Source organism: Callorhinus ursinus, unplaced genomic scaffold, assembly GCF_003265705.2.
Source record: "Callorhinus ursinus isolate GAN/ISIS: 27379988/994484 unplaced genomic scaffold, GSC_fseal_2.0 scaffold4, whole genome shotgun sequence".
Taxonomy (NCBI): domain Eukaryota; kingdom Metazoa; phylum Chordata; class Mammalia; order Carnivora; family Otariidae; genus Callorhinus; species Callorhinus ursinus.
Genome location: NW_027397066.1, coordinates 147,624,890 through 147,651,423, shown reverse-complemented (window position 1 = coordinate 147,651,423; position 26,534 = coordinate 147,624,890). Strand labels below are relative to the sequence as shown.

The window sequence follows — 26,534 nt, the reverse complement described above, 5'->3', positions numbered from 1 at the left end:
TAGCCGGAGGCGGGGCGCCATCTCCCTCCTACTCCCCGCACGCAGGCGGGCCGGGGGAGCCCGGGGCTGCGAGCATCCCCGGACGGGCGGTGGCGGGAGGGAAGGCTGCACCGAGGGGCCTGGTCCCGAACGGCGGTGATGGCAACGGCAGCATCTCGCCTCCTGCAGGCCTGCACGCGCCACAGGCCGCAGCCTGGACCAACCCCGCGTCCCCCAGCCGCGACCGCGGCGGTCCCCGCACAGAGGAGTCGGGGGGCTGGGCGGCCGCGGCCCCCGCTCTCCTCCCGCTCCGCCCCGCAGTCCCGGCGTGGAGCGCCGCCGCCGCCCGCGGAGCCCGGGGCGGGGGAGCGCGGGAGGAAGGGGCGGCGAGGGGGCGGGCCGGTGGCTGGTAGCGGCGACCGGGTACTCTGGGCTCGGCGCCCCCGATCGGCCCGCGCTGCGCCAGCACCACCTGCGGAGCTGCGGCGCAACGCCGCGCCCCGACCCCGCCGCCCCTGCTCCCGCCACGCGCGCGCGCAAACAAAACAAGTTGCAGGTCGCCGCCGCCGGAGGGGGCGGGCGGGTCACTCACCCTCATCCTGCTCAGCGGGCTTGGGTCGTCCGGCCGCGGGGACAGGGAAGACCAGAGGACTACCAGCCCCAGGAAGCTTCCCACCACCAGTAAACTGCGTAAGATGAACCCAATCTTCAGCCTCATCTTCCTCCGGCGGCGAGAGACACAGAGCCCGGCGCAGCCGCCGCCACAGCTCTCCCCTCCCTCCTTCCCCCTCCTCCGGCTCTCCACCTCCTCCCTCCCCCACCCCTACCGCTTCGGCTGCCGCCCTCTCCGCAGCCTGCCCTTTCCAGCTCCAGATCCGGAACTCCCCTTGGCTCTACCTTCCCCCGGGCTCTTCCCTCCGCCCCCTCCCCGCGGCTAGCCGGCTCGGACTGCGCTCCGCCGCCGAGCCCCCCCCTCCCCGCCGGCCTCCGCCGAGCTCCAACCGACCCGTGTGCCTCGCTCTTCTAAGCTTCCTTTCTGTGTACCTACCCCCTTCCCGGCACGCAGTCCCCTTCTTCTCTCACCGCTGTGCCCAAGAACCCTCTTCGCAAATTCCCTGTTACCTTGTAACTAACTTACACTTGCCCCAGCTCTGGTCCTTAGCCTTTGCCCCACTGTTCAGCTCTGAAAGCTTCCAGATTCCCAAACTTTTGTTTTAATTATGGGCCATAACTCTGTCCTTAACGCCCGTGCCCTCCAGGATTCCCCACGGCCCTCCTCCCCCGTCCCCGCGGACCTGGAGCGGCTCCTGGCTGCCCTTCCCTTTCTTACACCCACTACCCGGAGCCCCCAGCGGCAAGGCTTGCAGGAAGCAAACCAGGAAGTCAGGGCTACCGCTGCCGCTGCAGCAGCTCCACGTGGCTGATTTATAGCTGGGAGGATTTTTTCTTGTTGATTGCTCTTGCTTTTTCACACGGCTCCTTAAGGAGGTGGATTTGTAACTGAAAGGCCCAGGTGTGATGTGCACATATCCCTGGACTGGAGGGGTTCACTTGGAAAGCCAATATTCACTTTCTCTTGAGCTAATTAGAAGAACGCCAGTCTCGTGCTAATAATACCCACCTTGTTCACGGGCTGTTTCTATTTGGAGGACCGAGGATTTGGGGTTTTTTTAAACAATGCTCTACCTTCATTGCCTCCCTCAGACCTGATTTTTTACCCACTTGATGGAGATTCCTTGATTTCTGTTTTTCAACCCTTTTCTGCCTGTGAGACCTAAATTATACAGGAAAGGATGTCGACAAATGTGTAGCCAAATGCCTCACCCTGAGGGAATAATTTTACGTCCATACCTCCCAATAAAGATGCCAATCACTTTATTGCCAAGTGTATGTGATTACGTTATCAATGTAGCATATCTTAAACTGCCTAATTTAAGTTAAACAGACTGTTTAATATCTTATGCTAATATTTAGGATGGTGAAGGTTGATCCTTTTTCCTAATGTTGTCTCATGTCTAAAAGGACTTTAAGAAAAGTAAAACCTGGTTATTTAAATTTTTAAAATGAAATAGAGAATTTGAGTCATCCAGATAAAGAATTGTACCAAACTGACTTCATGTACTTTATAATTTGGGTTACATTACCTGGTATTTTGGGGAATTCTGTAGATGCCATAATTTCAGAATTTCCACAAAATATTCAGAGTGATATCCTTGTGAACAACATAGGGAAATGTAAAGTGGATGACAACATAGTTAGGTATATTCTTGTTTGGCTGAATAATGGTACACAGTTGCAATATAAGCCTAATATATAGAGCAACTGGAGGAGAGGTATCAGGTGTTGAACACAGATCACTGTCTGACTCAGCATTTTTATCAGCCAGTTAAGAACCAGTTGTTTTTAGTACAAGATAAGGGAAATTTTGCTGAAGACTTTTTTGGTGAAAAAGACCTGAATATTTAATTGATTAAGAGTGAACCTACTGGGTACTGTAGAAAGTTAGTGCCTCACTGCTGGGCCAATTCAGGTCAATGTTGGGACCCAGAAATTGCCTGTTAATAAGTACCCAGGTGATTCTGATCCAGATAAGCTGTACACCACCTTTGGAGAAACAGTAGAAGGGAAGGGGTGCTTGGGGAAAGATTTATTTAGATATTCTTGGGAGGCAGGAATAGGATCATTTGTGGACCCAACTTGAGCTGCTCGGAAGGGAGGAGGACACCTTTGCAAAGTAGACAGTTCCCTAGACGAAGACTAGATTTAGAACAGGTGACCTTCAAGAGATCTTACTTTGATCATATGAGGGAATAATTCCATTTGAAATCAGCAGCTGAAGTTAAACCTCTCATTTGTGCTCTCACTTTCACAGAGGAGACAGTTTTTTATTATTAAGAAAATAGGAAGCTTCATTTTTACTATTAGGAGTATAGGTGCGCAGGTATGCAAATTTTAAGTGCTGCTTATTACTAAAGTAATGGGAACGATTCTTGGGCAGAAATAGGATTCAGAGATCCGAGCATCCCCCTTTAGTTTTGCATATAGAGAACTTAAAATGTGTGTGAAAGGATACAAAGTTAGAAATTGACAAAAGGGTATATAGTTGTAAAAGCCCATGTTTCTCTGAGTCCTCACAATGTTAAAAAAAAAAAAAACTAAAAATATACCTTAAAATATATGCCCTTTGCAATATTTGCTGGGAGGCAGCCTTTGTAGAGTTGACATAACTCTGTGTAGAAAATGAGCTACATGCAAAGCTTACATCAAGGTTAGTCACTTAACCGCTCTGAACTCTTATCTGCCAAATAGCGAAAAAGATGCAAAATGTAAAGAAAGGGTGGTAGAACAAATCTCAGTTGTGTATGGACATATATATATATTTTTAATGGATGCTACAATTATTGTACGACAGGGATTTTTATGCTGGAATACTTCTAGTTTTTCTAATCCTGGGTTCACCGAGGAAGAGGGTAGAGACTAGAACTGCATTGGATGGCCAAGGGAGCACTGCCCTCTGTCACATATGGGGTCAATGTGGTGGACCAAGACGTGCTGCCTTTGGCTAGGAGGCCAGCAGAGGGCTCAGAAGCAAGGCAATGGGATGGAAGAGAATTTTTGTGAATGCCCAGTGTGTAAAAGATGCTTTACATTTGTTACTTCATTTAATCTTGACACAACCTGAGTGAAGTTGGTATTACTATTGTTCTCAAGCTGGGATTCAAAGCAGATCTTTCTAACCTCGAGTTCTTGCCACTACGTGCATACTCCTCACCAAGCTGTGCTAGGTTTCTGGGCCTAGAATATAAATAAGTGTTCTCAGACAGGATGCAAAAGGTCAGGGCCTAAAGATTTGCTAGGTTTTTAATTCTTCCTGGTGCCTGCTCTTTTAAAGGAGAACCCACCAAAAGGAACTGTGTCCATGCTTGGGTTGCAGTTTAAAGGTGTAGTGCACTCCCTGGGGCTCTCACCACTCCTTTCTGTTTTATGCTGCAATCAAACTGAACCCAAGTCTCTAAGTGTATCTTGAACTCCCTTGCCTTCAGGCCTTTGTAAGGAGAGTTCTTTTTCTCCTGAAATGACGCCTTAACAAAAAGCTTTTCCACACTCCCACCCACATCCTTCCCCACCCTCCATGTCCCTCCCTAACCAATATCCTGGGATAGGTACCCTCCTAGGTGCTGCCACTGCACCCCACACTTTTCCTTCTATTAGTTAGAAGATAGAAGATATTAATTACCTCTATTAATTACCACTACATTGTAATTGCTTAATTTCTTTTTTCCACTCCCAGATAAAGAGGTAGAGGAGGGTGGAGTTTGGTCTATCTAGTTCATCATTATATTCCTGTGTCTAGTGTGTAGCAAAGGTTCAGTAACCTTTTTTTTTTTTCGATGAAATGCCGAATGAATAATTGGATGGAGACTGTAAAGTGAAGATGAAAGGTAGACTAGACAAGGGGTCAGAGCTCTGTCAACTGCTCTTCTTCCTTACCTGGAGGCTCTCCTTCCAGGATAAAACTTTAGAGGTTTTATCTAATTAGAGAGTGATTATTTTGCATGTTGTCATCAACAGCAGCAGCTGGTAGACTATTGTTTCCCCTTTACTCAGCATCCTACTAGGGCAACTCAGGACAAAAGGAAAGTGATAGTTTAATTTAAATTGAGATTTTTGTATCTACTGAGAATCCACTCCCCTCCCCCCAAAGAAGAAAGAAACTAAGTTGTCTTGAAATGGGAACGTGTAGCCATGCGCAATTACTATCTGCAACCAGATTTCAATTTTAACTATGTCTGGCTGCCAAGAACTCAGGTGAAATTAGAATCAGTGACCTATAAATTACCGGGTAAATCTCCTATTACCTATTCTGTAAACATCTAATCACCTCTTTTCAAAGAACACCAACGATAGTACTTTTAAGTCAAAAATGTATTTTATCTTTTAGAAAAGAATTACTACTTAGATATTTTTATAGTTTAATTTTGTTAAGAATATATTAATTTGTGCGGTGTTTATTAGTTATCTCTTACTGCATGACAAACTACCCCAAAATTTAGCACTTTATTTTTTTTAAGATTTTATTTATTTGTTAGAGAGAGAGAGCGTGGGCGAGAGAGAGTGAGCAAGAGAGAGTGAGCAAGGGTACAAGCAGGGGGAGCTGCAGGCAGAGGGAGAAGCAGGCTCCCTGCTGAGCAAGGAGCCCGTGGGACTCGATCCCAGGGCACTGGGATCATGACCTGAGCCGAAGGCAGACGCTTAACCAACTGAGCCACCCAGGCGTCCCAAAATTTAGCACTTTAGAACAACAAACTTCTTTCACACAGTTTCTGAGGGTCAGTAATCAGGAGTGGTTTAGTTGGGTGGTTCTGGCTCAAGGTCTCTCATGAGGTTGTTGCCAGGCCATGAACTGGGGCCACAATCATCTCATGCTTCAACTGGACTTAGAGAATCTGCTTCCAAGTTCACTCACAGAGCCAACAGGCAGGCCTCACTTCATCATGGGCTATTGGTGGGAAACTTCAGTTCCTCATCACAAGGGCCTCTCCACAGGGCTACTTATGACATGGCAGCTGGCGTCTTCCTCCCGAGTAAAAGATCTGAGGGCAAGAGAAAGAGAGCTCGAAACAGAAGCCATAGTTTGGTACAGTGTGGGAGCAGACTAGACAAGGGTGTAGGTACTAGGAGGTGGGGGACTTTGGAGGCTTAAAATCAACACTGAGAATCAAGTATCTGGGTCAGAACACAAGTTTTTTCATTTATTGTTTGTGTTAACTCAGTTATGTAGTATTCATTATCATATGCTGAAATCTTTCGGAAAGAATCCAGATCTTAGATAATTACTTATTTCCGATTATCTTGCAAAGAAATACTCTATGTACTGTCTTCAACTATAAAATAAAGGAGTTAGACCAACTGATCTCAATTCCTTTCAATACTGAAATTCTAAGACTATCCTGTGATGTTGATGATTTTAAATTTATACTCTCGCATTGAATACAGCAAAGTAAAATTCTGCCTTTATACTTTTTTTCCTGACATGGATGACTGTTTCTATCTTAACCTTAAGAGATGGATAATTCCTAAGTTGTGCTCATCTGGAATAAAAGACTGTTGTCACCAGGGCTTCCATTTGATGAGGTTAATGGTCTCCTACAGTGTTTTGAAGGCAAAAATGCTTATTTAAAATCCCTCTTAGATTTAACACTGTAGAGCACTACCTCCTCATAATTCAGCACTGTTTTTGGACTCCCATAATTCAGAAGTAGTCTTCTGGTTTTAACCGTTTATTTGAGAGGTGATCGAAGCAAATTTTATCTCTCACAACTCTTGCATGGAACCTGTTTGACAGCATCCCACTGCTTTTGGTATTAAACCCAAATTTCTCAATTTATTACAAAGACCTTTGTGAGCTTGCCTCTGCTTACCTCCACAGCCTCACAACTGGTCAGTAACCTCTTTTCCAACTCAAACTACAGCTACATTGATCTCTCCATTTCTGGAACAGGCCAAGATCTGTCACTTCTAGGCCTTCATGCACGTTATTCCCTTACCTGGGACACTGTTTCAGCACCAACTCCCTTCTACCAAACTCCTGATCATCCTTCAATTCAATTTATACATCAGTTCTTTCAGAGACTCTTGAATGTTCTCTTCAGACCCTACCCTTGACGTGGGTAGGAGCCTCTGCTTCATGCTCTCAGAGCACCCCGTGCACTCTCCATCGTAGAACATAGAGCTCTGCCTTGTAATTGCTTCTTCAATGGTCCGTCACCCCCATTAGGCTGAATTTCTTAAGGGTAAGGGCCATGTTCTTGTCATTTGTGATTGTATTCCTACTTGTCCATCATGGCTGGCACGCAGGAGATGGTCAGTATTTGAGAGCAAATGAGTGAAGGAGATCTCACATACTCACTGCATCCTATGTTCACTCTGTGTTTTAAGCATAGGGAAGTTTGGAAGCATGGTATACTAAAAGATATATTGCATGCATGTATACAAAGAGAAAATATACTTGTTCATTGTTCAGTTGTTAGAAAAGGACGGAAGAAAAGATGAAATTTCCAGGCCTCAGCAAGATGCAGGGAGGCACAGTGGGGAAATGTAAGGTCTGGAATTAATTACTGGATATGGAGTCTTGTCCAACCTCTCATTCCTGGATCATTTATGGTGATGTCTCTGCATAATCTTTCTGTAGGCTGTACCTCAGTTTTTTTTTGTGTGTGTACAACTCTGCTTATCTCCTCCAGGATGTCTGATGTAGTCCATCACTAAAAATAACTTAATCTTACTTATAACTAATTTAGAAATATGTCAGGTGGTTCTGTCACTAAAAAAAAAAAAATCTTAAGAACCGAAACTCCCTTCTTGCTATACACTGGCCCCACTCCACCTCAGCAATGAAATTCTTTACCTCAGTTTTCCCTCATCTTTATGAGCTTCAGTATCTTTCTACAGCTTAATAATGTGTATAGAAATTTCCATTTTCTTCCCCCATGCTTTAATAAGTTCTAATTAACAGATCTTAAGAGGGGATAATAGCTAAATGTTTTGCATAAGTATTTTAGAGTTGAGTGGCTTTGCCCTTTTTTAGGAGCTGGGATAGGAGGGTACACTGTTCTACATTTTTATCTGACCAAAATGAGTACTTTAATTCCTGGATAATAAACTGATAGCTGTTTGAAACTACCTATCTGCTCGCTGATGCAGAGGTTTATATGCACAAACTGTAATAGGACTTATTGTAATACCTTGACAAATTTCAGTTTTAAAGACCTTTCATGTCATTTAACCACACTCTGCTGGGAACTTGAGTCTTTCTTCTTTCTTCTTCTATTAAAATAGAAATATTTTAATTTCATGAAATTTTAGCACTTGAAGGGAAATTAGACTAGCCCAATCTCTCATTTTACATATGACAGGTGGGGTTCTCTGTTCCTCTTCTGACATGGTTTCTTTTCATTCCACCCCTGTTGCCATCAAAGTGATGTTCTGAGAGATTATCAGTGTGACAAAAACAGAGGCTAGTTTGTCTTGAAGATGTCAGATTCCCACATTAAAGAAGGTGAGATTCTGGGCGATGTATTTTGCTGAGTCTCTCTGGCCTTAAGGTGATAGGTGTAGCTAGATAAACAGGATCTCAAGGAGGATGTGAAGATGTGTAGAATAGGAGGAAGGGACATTTTGGTGCTTGTCCAAGGCAAACTACAGCCTAAAAGGCACATGACAGGAACCACAAAGAAGTTCTTTGCACCATTTTCTGAATGTTTTTTGGATTAATTATAAGTGGGTTATTTTTAGTAATGGACTATGCCTCGAAGCTGTTTCAGACATTTCAAAGGAGATAAACCAAGTTGCATGCAAATAAAGAAACTGAAGTATAGATTCCTGAGACACATGCAGGAAGATTATCCTAAATGATCCAGGAATTAGGGGCTGGGCAAGGAGTAATTCCAAACCTTCTATGTCCCCACTGGGCTGTACTGCATCTTGCTGAGACCTGGAAACTTTCTTTCAGTTATTTTCTAACAACAGCAATGAACAGGTACATTTTCTCTTTATTTGAACGTGTGGTCCTACATTGACTATTTAGAGAACCACACCAGGGAGATGTGAGCTAAGAGTGCTGATCTTCAGAAAAGCTCAAAATACTGTCATTTAGATAAATGTACCTTTTGGCATATTGCAAGGAGTTTTGAAATTTGAATTTTAATAAATTTCTTTTTGGAGAATGGTCTTTGAGGACTTAGTCTCATAGGATGTCATCTATTTCTCAAACTGTGTAAAATGATTTTTAACAGATTGAATCACTTTCTGTGATCTTTTATTGTATATAGCTATTTCTACTCAACTTTTTTTGAGCATGTATCATGCGAGGCATTGTTCTAGATGATGGGATATAGCAGTAAACTAAAAGAATGGAGATCTCTGTTCTCGTGGAATCAGACAATAAACAAGATATGTAAATTATCTATTATTACCAAATAAACTGGTATATCACTTATGGGCCAAGCATTGGTCTAAGAGTTTACAAGCTTAACTCATTTATTTAGATAGCATAGCAGAAGATAAATGCTAGGGAGAAAAATAAAGCAGGGAAGTGGGATTTGGAATGCTGGATGGGAGTGAGGGAAGGTTTCAGTTTTCAGTAGTCTGAGAAGGTCTCATTGAGAAGACAATACTGGAACAAGACCTAAACAGATGAAGGAACAAGCCAAATGGATATCTGAGGGAGATGGTTCCAGGCCTAAAGAGCATCAAGTACAAAGGCCCCTAGGCAAGAACATTCCTGGTTGGTTTAGGAAAAGCAAGTACAAAAGGAGAGTTCTAGCTGAGAAAGTAAGAGGAGAATATTAGGGCACAGTAGTGACTATGGCTTCAATTTAGAGTGAGATGGGAAGCCATTGACTTGCAGAGGGGTGGCAAGATCGAAATTATATCTAAATAGGATCACAGCCTCTGGCTTCTGGATTTAATATGGAAAGGAACAAAGATAAAAGCAAGGACCAGCGAGGAGGCTATTTTTTAATAATCCAGATGGGAGATCATGGTAGCATGGACTAGGATTAGGACAGTGGAAGTGGTTAAAATAGGTCAGAATATTGATATATTTTGAATATTCTTCAACTCTCATGGTTCTAAATTATCGAACTTGTTTTGCTTCCAGACTCTCCGCAAGTAGTTAAATTAATAGTCTGTAAAACAAACTCTTTAAATGCTCTGGCAGCACACATTATTTTAAGAAGCTGTGTAAGCAATTACTCGTCAATTTATTCTAGATTTTCATATATACAATATATTTTCAAATGGAACAACTTCTATTTGGAAATAAAATCTCCCATGCAACAATGGCAGTTTAGATGCCAGGATCAACTGATCTGATGAAAACAACTGAAAAAATGCCGGGTAAAATATTTTTTAAATCTTTCTAAATGCATCCATGGGTAACAAGAAAATGAAGAACACTAAGATCAAAGATGGAGTAGAGAGGGTCAGTTAAACACCAACGCTGGCTTTTTGCCTTTAAGGACTTTGTCCAAACCCCAGGTACCTGAGTATCACTTATATTCTGAGTTCAAGGATTTAGGAACAGAAAACAAATTCAGGATCCGCCGGAAATGGAAAGTCTAATAGTACCTCAAAAACTAGGGTCCCCAGGGGCACCGGGGTGGCTCAGTCGGTTAAGCATCAGGCTTCGGCTAGGGTCATGATCTCAGGGTCCTGGGATTGAGAGCCGTATCAGGCTCTCCACTTAGCGGTGAGTCTGCTTCTCCCTCTCCCTCTGTGATCTCTCTCGCTTTCACTTTCTCTCTCAAATAAATCTTAAAAAAAACTAGGATCCCCAAAGGGTTTCACCCCCAAGGTGAGAGAGAACTAAAATTAACCCATTCCCCTCACCGCCTGAAAAGAAACCTTCCTCTGCACATACCCCACACCATCTATCTAAGGAATTAGTCATTATAAATTGTCCATCATGCTGGCTTGCAGCCAGAATCCACACCACCCGGATGGCTAGAAAACCCTCAAACCAAGAACTTAGTTTAAAGTGGTCCCAGACCAATCATGTCACAAGGCATCTGAAAAGCAAATACACTCCTTTTTGGTTTGGGTTTTTGTTTTTTTTTTAAGATTTATTTATTTGAGAGAGAGAGCATGAGCAGGGGGAGGGGCAGAGGGAGAGGAAGAAGCAGACTCCCTGCTGAGCAGGGAGCCCAATATGGGGCTCAATCCCTGGACCCTGAGATCATGACCTGAGCCAAAGGCAGATGCTTAACTGAGCCACCCAGGTGCCCTATTTTTTTTTTTTTTTTAACAACTCCTTTTTGAAAGAACCCTCTTTACCTCATGCTTTGAAAAACGCTCTGTTCCTGTGGCCCCTAAGAAAATGAGTTGCTCACAGTTGAAAATCACTGAACACCCAAGGCCCTGTGAGGGCCATTTAGCAGAAACAATATACTGCAAAATACACTGTTAAAAGGGTTAGCAGTTGGAATTATTGGACACTATAAAAATAATCATATTCAATATATTTCAGAAATGAAAAGAGCTCCAAAAATATGAGTAAAATTGAGAAGAGATCTAATTTCCAGAAACAAAAAATATAAATAAAAAATTTTAAGTTAATGGATGAATTAACAGCACATTAGAATTGTTATTGACATTTTCTCATCCTTTGGTTTCTGGGCTCTTGGTTCTTTTTCCATCTTTCAGCCACTCATTCTCAGTCTTGGTCACTAATTCTATAATCTAAATTAAAGGTAGCATCATTTATCTTTTTTTAAAATTTTTTTTAAAGATTTTTTTATCTATTTGTTAGAGAGCATGAGCAGGGGGGAGGGGCAAAGGGAGAGGGAAAAGCAGACTCCCCACTGTGCAGGGAGCCTGATGCGGGAGCTCGATCACATCATGACCTGAGCTGAAGACAGATACTTAACTGACTGAACCACCCAGGTACCCCGGCAGCATTATTTAGAACACAGTTCTAGTTCGTTTTCTTTTCCTCAGTTTCTAATATTTGCCTAGATTGACCCATTCACAAGGTTTCACCTATGTTAATAATTGTCACTCCTAAACTTTTAGAACAGACTTGTTTTCTGAGCATTAGACCACAGGACACTTCCTACTTGGAACTTCCAAGTCAGCATTTCCAGAGTGTAATTCATGTCTTATGGGCAAAATCATTCACAGCAATCTACTCTTCCTGCTTTGGATTTGAGAAGTGGCGGTAAGTGAAATCAAATACATTCACAACCAGTTGACCACTAGACAAATGACTTCACCTGGGATTAAATAACTGAGAAAATCAAGGTAAGGCCCATAGAAAAAGTGTCACAAAATGAGGACACACAAGTTTGGAAGTTTTTAAGAAAAAATAATTTTTTTTTTTTTTTTTAAGATTTTATTTATTTGACAGAGACACAGCAAGAGAGGGAACACAGGCAGGGATATTGGGAGAGAGAGAAGCAGGCTTCCCGCGGAGCAGGGAGCCCGATGCGGGGCTCAATCCCAGGACCCTGGGATCATGACCTGAGCTGAAGGCAGACGCTTAAAGACTGAGCCACCCAGGCACCCCTAAATAATTTTTTTTTAAAAAGGAAGTTTTCAAGAGTTAGAGGAAGAACATAAATGAATTAGGGTAGGCTAATCACTAGGACAAACAATTCCAAAATTTCAGGGGCTTCATGCAATAAAAAATGTACCTTCCTTTCTGTGGGTTGGTTGAGGGGCAGGGAAGGGACTCTGCCCCCAAGCAGGTCTCCCTTCAAGACCAATGCTCTTCCCATTCAGTAGCTCTACCATCCCCTGAGCAATCCAAGTTCTCTACTCTATTCTTTGCATCGAACTGGCAACTTAGGGAAAAAAGAGCACATACAGATGCCCACGAGGTGTTTTAAGAGTCAGGTTTGGGGTGGTGAACATCCATTCTGCCCGATTTTATTGGCTAGAACTCAGCCACATGTCTATTGATAGAGGAATAGTTAAATGGTGTATTTGGTCCTTGAAACCATGTTTTAGAAAATATTTGGTAACATGGAAAAAGGGAAAAAATAGAAGGTTAAGTGGGAAAAAAATATGATATAAAAGTAAGTGTAACTCTTGTTCCAACTCTGTTAATAAGAGAAATAATATATTTTCACTTTTAAAAGACTATAAGGAGGGCTCCTGGGTGGCTCAGTTGTTTAAGCATCTGCCTTTGGTTCAGGTCATGATCTTAGGGTCCTGGGATCCAGCCCCGCATCGAGCTCCCTGCTCAGTGGGGAGTCTGCTTCTCCCTCTCCCTCTGCCTGCCACATCCCCTGCTTATGCTTGTTCACTCTTGATTTCTCTCTCTCTCTCTCTCTTTCAAATAAATAAAATCTTTTGAAAAATGACTATAAGGAAATAAGTCATTCGCATTTTGATCTCTATCTGAATAGTGGGATTGTTGGGAATTTTCTCAACATTTTTCTATCTTATCTAAATTATTAATAATGAAAGTGTTACTTTTAAAAGAAACATTATCAAAAATATTTAAAGAAAGAAAATGGTGGTATGTCTTTAACGATTTCTATATTCCTGGAAATTACCTATCAGAGACCTTGTATGTAGTAGATACTTAATGCATATTCATTGATTGAACCAATACAACTGAATAGAATAATTAAATGGAAAAGCCTAGGAACAAAATGTTAAGAGCAATTATTTAAATGTGGCAACTGATGAGCCAAATTACCACACTTTCTTTCTAGGATAACTTGATTTTAGTTTTGTGACTTAAATCATATACTAGATGTGATACCAATACCAAGGTGATAGCAATAACCTGTGTTAGTGTTTCCTGAACCTTATTAAATCTTGGTACTATTTACACCATTTTTAGTCACACCTGGAGTAATGCATATATTATTGCTTTAATTTTTTTCATTAAAATTATATACTCTTATAAAACTAAATTTAGCTTCGTACTAAGCAATACTAGTAAAATCACAGGATTGTGGTATTAATTTTTCTATGCATATTAAAATAAATACATAATTATCAAAATCAAAAATATATGGGACACTTGGCTAGCTCAGTCAGTAGAGCATGTGACTCTTGACCTCAGGGTTGTGAGTTCAAGCCCCATGTTGGGTACAGAGATTACTTAAAAATAAAATCTTTAAAAAAAAAAATTTGTGTTCTACTTAATCATCTGTCCTACCCCCAAACCTTCTACCCTTTAGAAATAACTGACCTATCATATGTTATATTTATCGATTGCATGTTTTAGTTTTAAGTTTCTGTGTGTTTGGGGACCATGACTAACACAGGTTTTTCCTACCTAATAGAATATCTAGTTTTATGATTTATGATCTAGTTTTGTGACTCTGTTTATATATAGGTACCAAAAAGTGAATGTTTAATAAGTAGTATATACAACTTTTCTTTGAACAATTTTTTTTAAACAGTGAATACTCTATCTCCCCAAACCCACCCCATTTTCAATGGAAGCCCATTGATATGACGTAGAATATTTCTTTTTTCTTTTTTTTTTAAGAGTTTATTTATCTGTCAGAGAGAGAGAGAGAGAACACAACCAGGGAGAGGAGGGCCAGAGGCAGAGGGAGAAGCAGGCTTCCCATGGAGCAGGGAGCCCGATGCGGGACTCCATCCCAGGACCCTGGGATCATGACCTGAGCCGAAGGCAGATGCCTAACCAACTGAGCTACCCAGGCGCCCCAACGTAGAATATTTCTGTGACAAAACAGAATAAGTTAGTTAATATATGGAATATTTTTAAGAACTATTTATTTATTTAAATAATCTCTACACTCAACCTGGGGCTCACACTCATGACCCCAAGATCAATAGTTACTCGCTTTACCAACTGAGCCAGCCAGGCACCCCCTCTATGGAACATTTTTTAAAGACCAGAATTCCTTGGTTTGCACCTAGCCGAAATGAGTAAAATAAAGATCTATCTACTGTTTCTTATCATAATCCTATTCCCAGGGATGACAAGTAACAACAACAAGAGACACAAAAGCTGTTCATTAATTTTTCCACTTTATATGAGGTTTCCAATGACAAAGAAAAGACAAACTGGGAGTTTTGACACTTAAATAAAAACAGAGGGAATTGTAGAATCTATGTCTGGGGGAAATCATGAGGATAGAGACCTGTTTGGGATGATTTATGTGTTGTCCAAAAGTAAGGGTGTGGTCTCTGTTATTTCTGGCTTTGTGGTCATTATTAAGTCTCGGTTTGGGGTTTTTTTGCTTTTGTTTTTGATTCTGAAGCCAAGTGCCAAGAAAGGCGTGGGAACAAGTCGAGAGAGGGCAAAGTCAGCAAGATAATAGTTGAGATGCATAGCCAAGCAGAGTGACTTTATAGGCTACGTTAGGTAGGTTAAAGTGAAAAACCTACAATTATTTTCTTTTCCTGTGTTTTGAAAAGAAAATGAGAATCTTCAGGAAAAACCCCATCTACAAAGACTTTGGAGGATTTTGTAGAACAACAGCTGATTGATGAACATTAACATTCAATGTGAGGCACAGACTTCAGGAATAAGCGCTTTCCTGAATGCTGATGGCCATAAACGCACTTGCTGGGCTTATTATTACGAATTAGACATGACGGAGTTTCTGTTATATATAACTCATTCCATTGTGTGATTTGACCATTGGGTGTATTTTAACTATTGAACCAAGAAATGATAATTGGAAAGGAGGACACCTAAGAAGAAATGCCAGTTCTTCTGGATTGTCCTACCAGTGAGGAATTATAAATTGTTTCTCCCCACTTTTGTTATCTAAAAAAAAAAAAAAAAAAAAAAAATTCATCTATAAGACAAAGGTAAAGAGCAAGAACATAGAGAGATGAAACACTCTGGACTGAGGGTCCACAGTAAATGTCCCATGTACCCCGTGTGTTACATGCTTGGACCCTAACTCCTATTCTGTACAGATAGCTGCAGCGATCACATGTCCTGGTGCACCGTCCTCTCTCTCCCCTAACAGTATCTGATCTTTTCTGTTCTTACGGTATGATTTAAACAAGCTGTTTCATGTGTTACTCTGAATTGCCTCATCTTTTATTGAAGTTGGATGTAAATTATAAATAATAAATGATGAATTTGGCCTCCATTTTGACTGACCTCATTAGACTTTAGATGGGAGTCATAGAGACCCACAAAAGTACATTTCAGTTGTTTTGGTGCCGAGAAGTAAGGGCCAGAGTTCATAAATAAAATAACAGGAATGGTTCTATCTTACACGTACTGGTCAGGAAACTGGAGGAATCCCTGGGCTGTGCAACCCCAAGAGACGGAGCTGCAGACCCGCTGTTAACACAGAGCAGTTTCAACTGCATAACTGAGGGCAGTCCTCACACTGCTCTGTGGGAAAGACTATTGTTTGATTGTTGGTCTTTGTAGCTGCATTGCACCAAAGTACCTCTCCTCAATTTATCATGGTGCAAGAAACTCTTAGCTTCATAAACTGTGATGTGAGCCAACTGAATTAATCTCTTTCACTTGCTTTGTTGGAAGAAGGGCTCCAGGGTCACAGTAGCCCTGAGAGCACATTGGGCTGGTAACAAAGATTTGATCCCATTTCTACAAACTTCCAGTTCAGGCTTCCCTCTACTTTTATCTTAAGTTGGAGACATGATTCATTTGTTCAATTTCGTTAAGTAGTTGTAAACTGAACATGGGTGCTGGAGATATAACGGTGGAGAAGATAGAAAAAAAATCCCCTGCTTTCCCAAAGCTTATGTGCCCACAGGGAAGGTACACGTTATATTGTATAATGTGCATTATGATAAGGAATACTGCAGATCCAGTACCTGATTCCATGGAGGCACCTAATGCCCCCTGATCTAGTGTATCCAAAAAGGCCTCCTGAAAGATGGGGTGTTTAAGAGAAGGCTGATGGACGAACGGGTGTTACCCAATCACGGAGGTGGTGTGGGACGGAGCGTGGATGGAATGCCTGAGATAAGGTAAAGAAAAATAAATCTTCACGTCTGGTATGAATGTTCCAGGATGGGCAATAGCTAAACCAAACCAAGGATTCTAGAAGTAATCCTGAAGGCAGTGGGAAAGGGAGGGAAACAGATTGCCTGTGAGTATGGATCGAGAGTCACAGAGAGCCTTAGCATCATTAGCTAAATACCCCAGAATATACTTCAGCCTAGAGTCCCTGCCTCATCTTATGATAATGTGAAGAATGCACAGATGTTTATTTTCCTAGGGGTAGGTGGGAGGAAAGAGAAGCCAGTGTTCTCCTACTGGGTGCTATCCTTCAGTTTATTCAATACATGTCCATGAATAGCTGCTGTATTCAAAGGCACACACACAGGTTGTACCAGGCACTCCTGAAGAGTCAGCGGGCAAGGGAATATGTGTTGAGTGTCTGCTCACACGTGACACTCTCAGAGTTATGGTTGGGGGAGGCTTGTTTACAGTAATCTGATGGGAAAAGCAGAGAAACAAAATGAGATGGCCTATCTGCAAACAGACATTATATAGATGACTTAATGTTTTAATAAACAACCAAGTTGATCTCAGGATTATATCTAAGGATAAGAGAATTTTTGGGTTTCGGGTTTTAAGAAAAGATTAGCCACAAATTTCAGTTTTATGATCCCAAATTACTTTTTGTTGCAAGATCTGAGTGCGAACCATATGCCAGGCATCATACCAGGGATACAAATGGAGGTCGTTGTCCTGGCCGGTGAAGAGGTTACAGAGTAGTGGAAGCTATAGACAGATGAGCAAATACATTATAGTTAGATAATAACTCTTACTAAAAAGGAGTTAAAGTAACATGGGCAACTTTGTACCTATTTAATTGGTTCTTTCACACTGCAAAAATGAGAGGAATGCCTTTCCTGAATTTTTTCTATTGACACTATCTTGAATAAAATGGTTGAAATTGAACACATTCCTGCGTTCTTATAAAATTTTCTAAATAGAATAAGATGTCTAATAAAATTATAAAAGTGATGAGCCATTTCCTGTTTGGGGAATTAATCTTTTGTTAATCAGAGAAGGAACAGGTAGCAAATTGCACTCTACAAATGAAATTGTTTTAATCACAAGGAGACATTTTCAGTGTGATGAGACAGTTTTCTATCAGTAGACTAAAGAAAATCAACCAATGGATAAAGCCCCAGAAAACTTTATAAGAATGCCCACGTTGCTTTCTTTTTTAAAAAGACTGAAATAACTTATTCATAGTATTAAGTGATTTTGTAGAGCTTTCTTCTTACATGCTATACACCAATTTTCATATCTCAACATGAACAGGTTTCTGGTTATATTTGAAACATGCAAAGGTATCATGTCCTACCATTCATATATGATTTCACTGATATATTCATTCAACAAATATTGAGTGCCTAACTGTACCAGACTGAGATACAAAGACCTGCTCTTTTTTTTTCTTTTTTTATCTATAAAATTTTTTTTAGATTTTTTTATTGTTATGTTAATCACCATATATTACATAATTTGTTTTGGTGTACTGTTCCATGATTCATTGTTTGTTCATAACACCCAGTGCTCCATGCAGAATGTGCCCTCCTCAATACCCATCGCCAGGCTAACCCATCCCCCCACCCTCCTCCCCTCCAGAAACCTCAGTTTGTTTTTCAGAGTCCATCATCTCTCCTGGTTCGTCTCCCCCTCTGACTTACTCCCCTTCATTCTTCCTCTCCTGCTATCTTCTTCTTTTTCTTTTTTCTTAAAATATGTTGTGTTATTTGTTTCAGAAGTACAGATCTGTGATTCAACAGTCTTACACAATTCACAGCGCTCACCGTAGCACATACCCTCCCCAATGTCTATCACCCAGCCACCCCATCCCTCCCACCCCCGACCACTCCAGCAACCCTCAGTTTGTTCCTGAGATTAAGAATTCCTCATATCAGTGAGGTCATATGATACATGTCTTTCTCTGATTGACTTATTTCACTCAGCATAACACCCTCCAGTTCCATCCACGTCGTTGCAAATGGCAAGATCTCATTCCTTTTGATGGCTGCATAATATTCCATTGTGTATATATACCACATCTTCTTTATCCATTCATCTGTCGATGGACATCTTGGCTCTTTCCACAGTTTGGCTATTGTGGACATTGCTGCTATAAACATTGGGGTGCACGTACCCCTTCGGGTCCCTACATTTGTATCTTTGGGGTAAATACCCAGAAGTGCAATTGCTGGATCGAATGGTAGCTCTAATTTCAACTGTTTGAGGAACCTCCATACTGTTTTCCAGAGGGGTTGCACCAAAGACCTGCTCTTAAGGAGTTTACAGCCTGGAAAAACTGAATGAAATGATTAATGGTTATAAAAAGCATTTTTAGCCATTCTTCTCACTACTACCTCTAATAAAAAATTTAAGTTTACATTTTATATATATTTTTTCAAACCTCTTTTTTTTCTATTAGAACTGTGTGAAAACGCTCTTTTTCTGGGCATTGTTTATTTAGTGTTATGCCATAAAGGCTCACATCATGAATTAATCAAAGAGATTGACTCACTGCCATGATTCACCTTTGTTAATACCTTATATTTAAAAAGGAAGGAAGGGAGAGAGGGAGGGAAGAAGGAAAGGTGCAAAAGAGAGAAAGAAACTACAGAAGAGAGAAAGGGAAAGAGAAAGAAAGAGAAAGAGAAAGAAAGAAAGAAAGAAAGAAAGAAAGAAAGAAAGAAAGAAAGAAAGAAAGAAAGAGAAAGAAAGAAAGAGAAAGAAAGAAAGAAAGAAAGAAAGAAAGAAAGAAAGAAAGAAAAAGGAAGAAAGAAAGAAAGAAAGAAAAAGAAAGAAAGAAAGAGAGAAAGAAAAAGAAAAAACAAATGCTAATGAGCAAAACTATCCATGACGCTCTTTATGGATAATGTATAACAAGAAAAGGAAAAAAAATAAGCAAATTTTGGGGGGAACAGCAATTTGGGAGCATAGAAAGGAGGAAAAGTGAAATATAATAAATAGAATTGTACAACAAATCAGGGTTATTGTTAACCAAAGTTGGGAAAACAGGTGGTTAATAATCTGTCAATACAATCTAAAGAAAATCCTCAATTACATAAGCTATAGATTGAGAAGATCTTAAATCAGATGTTATCAAGAGGAAACAACTTATTGCAATTCCTTAATTCACATTAAATAATATCTCAGCCACCAATTGCCTTTGTGAAATCTACCATGTGACTAGAACTATGTCTCTTGCCTAGAAATAGGACAATTAAATAACTCATTGCAAACGAATACGTGATGTCTGATTTCATGAGTCATTTAATGCTTAATAACAGAAGCAAATCAATCAAGGGGAAAAATAGTTCAAATCCGTTGAAGCTTTAGATTTTTTTTTTTACTGCTTTATTTTTGAAATCTCAGCATTACAAATCGGAATTTTTCATTACTTCTGTTTCTCTTTTCTTCAGTCTCAAGTGCCAGTTTATTGAATTCATTGTATTGCATATGTAAATTTTAAAGTGCAAATTGTTTTACTTCATAGGCTTTTAAAAATGTTGATTGCACTGATAGAAGGTGCCATGAATAAGAATTCATACCTGTGTACAAGTAGGCATTTTTAAAAACTGTACGTCATTTTAAATATGCATTCTCATACTTTAGGATTAGTGAGTGAAAAGAGGAACTTTACCATGTAGAGTTTCCATAAACTTGCATTTACCGATCACCCAGAGTTTAAGCACAAGTGATTTTAATAATACCACAAACCCACTCAGTAACACAGCGGCTCCAAACTAGTCCTTTGCCTTCATTTGGAACCTATCGTCCACCACCCAGTTCAGAGCTTATTGTAGTTTTAACTAAGATTCAGTGGAATCCTTTTTATTTCTACAGATTTGAAGAATAATTGCTTCAAAGCATAAAATACAAGACAAGTATAAATCGAAGGACTGAATACTAGAGTTTCGTGGGGAGTTTCCTCAAAGCACACATCCGCTTCCTGCAGGGAGACTAATGGCGGCGCTACACAGAGACCACTGCATGGCCATCAGACTCCACCCCCTTTCCTTCCTGGACGCACAGTTTTAGCACATTTCCCAGATGCTCTTATCGGGGTCATGTGACTGAGGTCTGGCCAATGAAAACTGTGTACACCACTTGCAAGTTTGGCCCCTAAAAATCATCTTGCACAGGTCTCCAAGTTCTGTCTTGTGTTTTGAGCATCAGATGCACAGAATTCAAAGACTGAGTTTTGGGGGGGGGGATGGAAGAGGCGCCCCGAGAGAGTATGTGGAATAGATTTTCCCCTCTTCCTCCCACTGTACTTGCACTGGATTGTGACTGGAGCAAGAAGTGAACCTACGTTGCAATAGGTCCCTGAGGTATGGGGTTGTTTATGATAGCAGTTAATACACGATATATGATGCAGTTGGTAAAAGGGAGGTAGTGGGTAGGAGAATGAGAAAGCAAATATCCACACTTTACAGTTTGCCACTATATGCTTTATTGCTGTGTGGAAATGAATAAAACAATAGCAGAGCCATATGATGTGAGTGCCAGACACAAACAAAAAGTTACCAAACCAATATATTAAGGTTCAAATATATTTGAGGATCTTGCTATCATCTGTTTTTTTTTTTCCTTCATCCAAGTTTTTCATATCTGTGTCACATTTCCCCAAACATATACAGCTGCTGACTTGCCCTTAGGAACCCGTTGTTCATTTCTTCCATTCTGGACATTTCCCCCTTGATTATGTAACTTCTTCATCCTGAATTCCTTTTCCAAGTTGCTCAAATTATTTCGTTTTTCATAAATTGTTGATAACCGCTTTTTTGAAATTCAATTTGCAAGGGGCGGGGGAGATAAAATTGATTATTTCAGGATAGAAATAAAAGCCAGTTTTTAAAAATCATAATTTTTATTGTTAAAAACTAACATTTCCTTCTGTGTTTTTTTCTACCAGATATTGCAGTACGTTATAATGCTATGGTATTCAAAACCGGAACGGTGATGATGCTGTGACAGATCAGTGGATTGAAGTCAAAGACCCAGAGGCATATTCAAGTACATATAAATGTCACTGTTCTGTATACTCTATGTATACAAAAACATATATACGTATGTATAGGTTTCTGAGCCTTCTGAGTGAACATCTCTTGTTCCTTATATTCCCTTTTTATTCCCTTTTCTACATATATATATATTTTAAAATCATAGTGCTATAGCAAAGCCTTCAAAAAAGCTCCCAATGTTCCCCACCTCCCAGTTCACACCCTGGGCTCTTGGATCACTTGCTCTGGGGAAGGGGGCTGTAGCAGGAGAAGATGCTGCGAGCAGCCTCTGGAGAAGCCCATGTGACTAGGAACCGAGAACCCCAGCTGACAGCCAGCAAGTCAGTGAGGGCTGCCAAGGAACATGTGAGTGAGCAAAGAAGTGGATCTTCCCGCAGCTGAGCCTTCAGAGGACCGCAGTTCAAGCGACAGCTGACCCAGAACCGCTCAACTCTGCCACTCCCAGAGTCCTAATTCTCAGAAACCCTGTGAGATAATAAGTGTTTGTTGGTTTAAGCTGCTCTGCTAAGTGTTGGGGTAAGTCGTTTCACAATAGATAATTAAAACACATGGCATATAAATAAAATCAATCAGACCAATGCGGGTCAATGATTAGTGAGTTAAGATGCTTTGACAGATTTGGACACTTCTGTTTCATCTTAATTGTTTGCCTCAAAAGTAATCCCTAAGGGCAAAACATGTTAAAAGCTGTTCCCAACAGGATGTTAGAAAAATTAACAATTAGCTTTGGGAACTAAAGTGTAACCACAGCATTATTTTCCGTTTTATTAAACTCATTAAATGGTATTGCCATATATTTGTTTCTATTAAAAAACACGATATTAGACTCTGGGAGAAAACCTCTTACAAATTAGTCTGAAACTGTCATTTCTTCCTAGCGATATATAATGTAATTGCTTAGCGGAAGTTCCTAAGAGATGGACTGACTTTAACATATATTTAAGCATAATATTTTGACAAACAAGTTCCTTTGCAGTATTTGAAGATGGTTTTTTTCCTGTGCACCTCCTCCTTTATATTACTAAGACGGTTTGCAATCTCTGTCATTATTCTTGGTAGAAGATCAAACTTCAGTAGAATACCTAGGTGAATTCTAACAATTTCTGAACTACTGAAGCCCCACATAATGAAGATTTATCATGTGTGAGGAAACCAGAAAGGGTAAAATCCCAAGATGAGTCAAGGCAATAGTTCCAGGCAGCTTGTGTCCCTGCCAGGATCCCGCCACAAGCTTTCTCCATGCTCCACTAAGGTTGGAATTCAGCTTTTGGTACTAACTTGTCTCAATCTTGGCCACAGTGGTAATTTCATTTTCCTACTTGTTTTCCCTCAACTAGAATGACCAGGGGCAATTGATTTTTCCATGTAGAAAAAGGGGCAAATTGGATCCCTACTTCACAATTAAAAAAAAAAAATCTTCGCATGAATCAAGGGCTTACATACGAAAGGCAGAACTTTAAGAATTTTAAAAGCAAATGTAAAAATTATCTTTATGACCTTGGAAGAATTTCTTCATCAAAACAAAAAAATTCCGAATCACAAAAGAAAAGATTAGAATATTTACATCATTAACTATTCTCTTCTCTCTCTTATTTACTTTTAAATATTATATTACTCACAAGAATTTTTAGGGGGAGTGATGTGATTTAATACCTTTCATTATTTTTGCAATTTGGGTACAAAACTTAGTAATACAGAGTCAGATCCAAGATCAATTTGCTCCAAGATCAATTTGCATGTGTGTGTGTGTGTGTGTGTGTGTGTGAGAGAGAGAGAGAGAGAGAGAGAGAGAGAGTCTTAGTTGTTATGACCGTCTTAGCCTTATTTTCCTCATTCATATTTTTCTCAATTATTTTCTGAATTTTCTTAATTATTGTTTTCTTTTTGTACTGAGATATCTTTGTAAGTTACATCAAAACTAATAAAGTAGGGAATAAACAAATAAGTTGAACAAACCATCAGATTCAATTTATGCTCCCAACAAATAAGCATTTATAACTCAAGCCTTCAAAAAATTATAACAATTTCATAATGAACAATGGATAATTTATGGAGACTTTATGGCAGCAGTGAACACAATTATAGGTAAATTGTCTGCAACAAACTAAATTCTGGAATATCTGAATTCCCTATAATCTCAGAACCGGAATACAGAAACTATCAGTAAGAGATAATATTTTCTAGTCATCTAAAGATTATTTGTCAGGTTATCTCACTAATTTTTATCAGGTTGTGTCTTATATTGCATTTGCTAAATGGAAGAGTAACTACTCAGACTTTACCTGAGGTTCCCGTAAACCTTCTCAGAATACAAAGAAGGATGAGGGACCAGCTTTTGTTCTTCACAATTCAATTTTGTTCTATGATGCAGAAGTTGCAAAGCTTTCATCAACAATTACTGAATACTTTCATTGTCATCCCCACGTGGGAGTTCTGAAAGACTGTTTGAAATTCGTTCAAGTAACAGAGGAGAGTGCACAGGGCAGCCTTCTGTATTAAACAAAGAATAAGAGAAAAATATTCACTTCCATCAAAGGTGCAAGCAATAGAGCATCAACACAAACAAAGCAGACATAAGCCAGAAAGCCTACAGGAAACCATGGAAGGAAGATCAAAATCAGATTCTTTAGAAGGTGAGTGGTATAAAGAAAATGCAGTGTTATTTGCAAAAGAATTTTTCTAAAAGAAAAACAAGTCTGAATAGACTATTATTAGTGAGACACTTCTTCACAAACTGAGTTTCAGACAGTGGTTCGAGTTGTAAGGACTCCAACGGTACCCCACATAACGCTGAGCAGAAGAGTTCACAAAAATATTCTGCCACCGGCACATTCAGACCAATGCAAATCATCCTCGATCAGTAAATTCCTAATGTATTGAAAACTCATGAGTACCTCATACTTTCTTCTAAAGAAATTATGGTTCAGATGGATTATGGGTGAAGGTATATTAGAAAAATAATCCACAGATTGCTTAAAAATCATTTGTTGTAGTTAATTAATGTCATTATAGCAGTTGAGCAAAACCTAACCCCAGGGTGAAAAGCTCACATCATTCTAGACTTATTCATACCTCTCAGAGGCCTAAGTATTTTATATCCATATCACTCTATTTTAAATGTATAAAATAATTTACTTCTTTGACACTAAAAAAGTGAAATGTCTAATTAGAGAATATATTCAAGATTTATCATGACACCTGACAGATAATACAAGCACTTCCTAAACATAATGCACTATTATAAATTGTACCAATTGATCATATTAGCATAAATGTCAAAGTAAGATTCTGAGTACCTGAAAGTAATATTACTTTGGGAGGGAAGAAAATAGTCGGTAAATAGTACTCCTGTGATCATCATGGTGGTGGTTTGCATATTCCAGGCTCCGTGCTCAGCATGGAGTCTGATTCTCCCTCTGCCCCTCCCCTCCCCCCTCATGCTCTCTCTCTCTCTCTAAAAAAATATAAATAAAGTCTTAAAAAAAAAGAAGAGAGAGAGATCCTGAGGGCTGCCCAGTGTGTGGGCTGCGACGTTGATGGGCGCCACCCTCACTGACATCATAGATGAGACATCAACAGTAGTGCAGTGGAATGCCCAGCTAGTTAAGAACTACAAAGGAAAATATTTCAATAAAGGATCACTTGACAACCATAAATAAATAAATAGACTCCGAAATTGCTACCCTGGCTCATTTCTAGTCAGATGGATAAATATCAGAGCCCAAAAGGAATGCGAATCAATTCCTTTAAAAAATAAACTGTTAATATTTTTTTCCTATTCATTTAGTATAAATAAATGCAAAAGAACATGCAATAGCCTGCCTGACATGGCTAATTCTTTTCCTTCTATTGTGTCTCATAACATGCACCATCTGGCCCCCTACTCCAGCGACCACCTCTTCGTTATCTTCCAACAAACTGGCACAATTTGGAATATCTTTCTCCTAACCACTACTAGTGGTTCTTCAAACAGAATAAAGGCCAAAACTGTCTTTATTTCACTCTTGATAATGATGTTCTTGTATACTTTTGTATATGGTATTGTATCAAGATTGGTTAGGTTGTGACACAGTGACAGACTCCAAAATCTTTGTGGCTTAAAGCATAAAGTTTACTTATTTCTTGCTTCTGCTCTATATCTATTGCAGGTTGGAAGTAGGACTCTGTCTTTGATAATCTCTCAGGGCCCCCGGCTGGCTGAGCACCTGCCATCTTAAATATTGTCAGTCACAGACCAGAGGGAAAAACTGATGTGGTGAAGGAGACACTGCCTCTTTCACTTTCTCTAGCCAGAGAAATTACTTGCCACACCTAATTCCGAGCACACAGGGAAATACAACCCTACCATGTGTTGTGAAAGAGGGACAGCCTGGAATCTGCAAACCACCATCATGACGATCACAAGAGTACTATTTACTGATTATTTTCTTCCCTCCCAAAGTAATATTATTTTCAGGTACTCAGAATCTTACTTTGACATTTATGCTAATATGATCAATTGGTACAATTTATAATAGTGCATTATGTTTAGGAAGTGCTTGTATTATCTGTCAGGTGTCATGATAAATCTTGAATACATTCTCTAATTAGACATTTCACTTTTTTTACTGTACCACTGTTGATTTCTCATCTATGTTGTCAGTGAGGGTGGTGGCCATCAACGTCGCAGCCCACACACTGGGCAGCCCCCAGGATCTCTCTTCTTTTTTTTTTTTTAAGACTGTATTTATTTATTTGAGAGAGAGACAGAGCATGAGCAGGGAGGGGAGGGGCAGAGGGAGAAACAGGCTCTGTGCTCTGCAGAGCTAAACTCAGCAGGAGCTGACTCAGGGCTCAAACCCAGGACCTGGAAATCATGACTTGAGCTGAAAGCAGATACTTAACCAGCTAAGCCACCCAGGTGCCCCCCTTTTTAAAAAAAGATTTTATTTATTTATTTGAGAGAGTGAGGGAGCATGAGTGGGGGGAGGAAGGGCAGAGGGAGAGGGAGAAGCCGACTCTCCACTGAGCAGGGAGCCCGACTTGGAGCTTGATCCCAGGACCCT

General features: G+C 40.2%; 1 protein-coding gene and 1 long non-coding RNA gene across 5 annotated transcripts in view; one reads left to right on the top strand and one right to left on the bottom strand.

The window, feature by feature from the left end:
* GALNT7 (polypeptide N-acetylgalactosaminyltransferase 7) overlaps positions 1 to 1,354 on the bottom strand; it is a 148,584-nt gene extending 147,230 nt beyond the window's left edge. For all 3 annotated transcript variants that reach the window (XM_025874466.2, XM_025874465.2, XM_073892499.1), the window contains exon 1: positions 572 to 1,354. In XM_025874466.2, coding sequence (XP_025730251.1) covers positions 572 to 697 — 126 coding nt within the window. In that variant the 5' untranslated portion in view covers positions 698 to 1,354. The remainder of the gene's footprint in view (positions 1 to 571) is intronic.
* On the top strand, positions 584 to 22,323 carry LOC112826232 (uncharacterized). Of its 2 annotated transcripts, none has more exons than XR_012378080.1 (3): positions 584 to 669; positions 20,309 to 20,607; positions 21,381 to 22,323. It is a non-coding gene; the product is annotated as an uncharacterized lncRNA (long non-coding RNA). The 2 variants fall into 2 exon arrangements; XR_003208872.2 differs by having other exon boundaries at positions 20,309 to 20,796.
* The last annotated feature ends 4,211 nt before the right edge of the window (positions 22,324 to 26,534 follow it).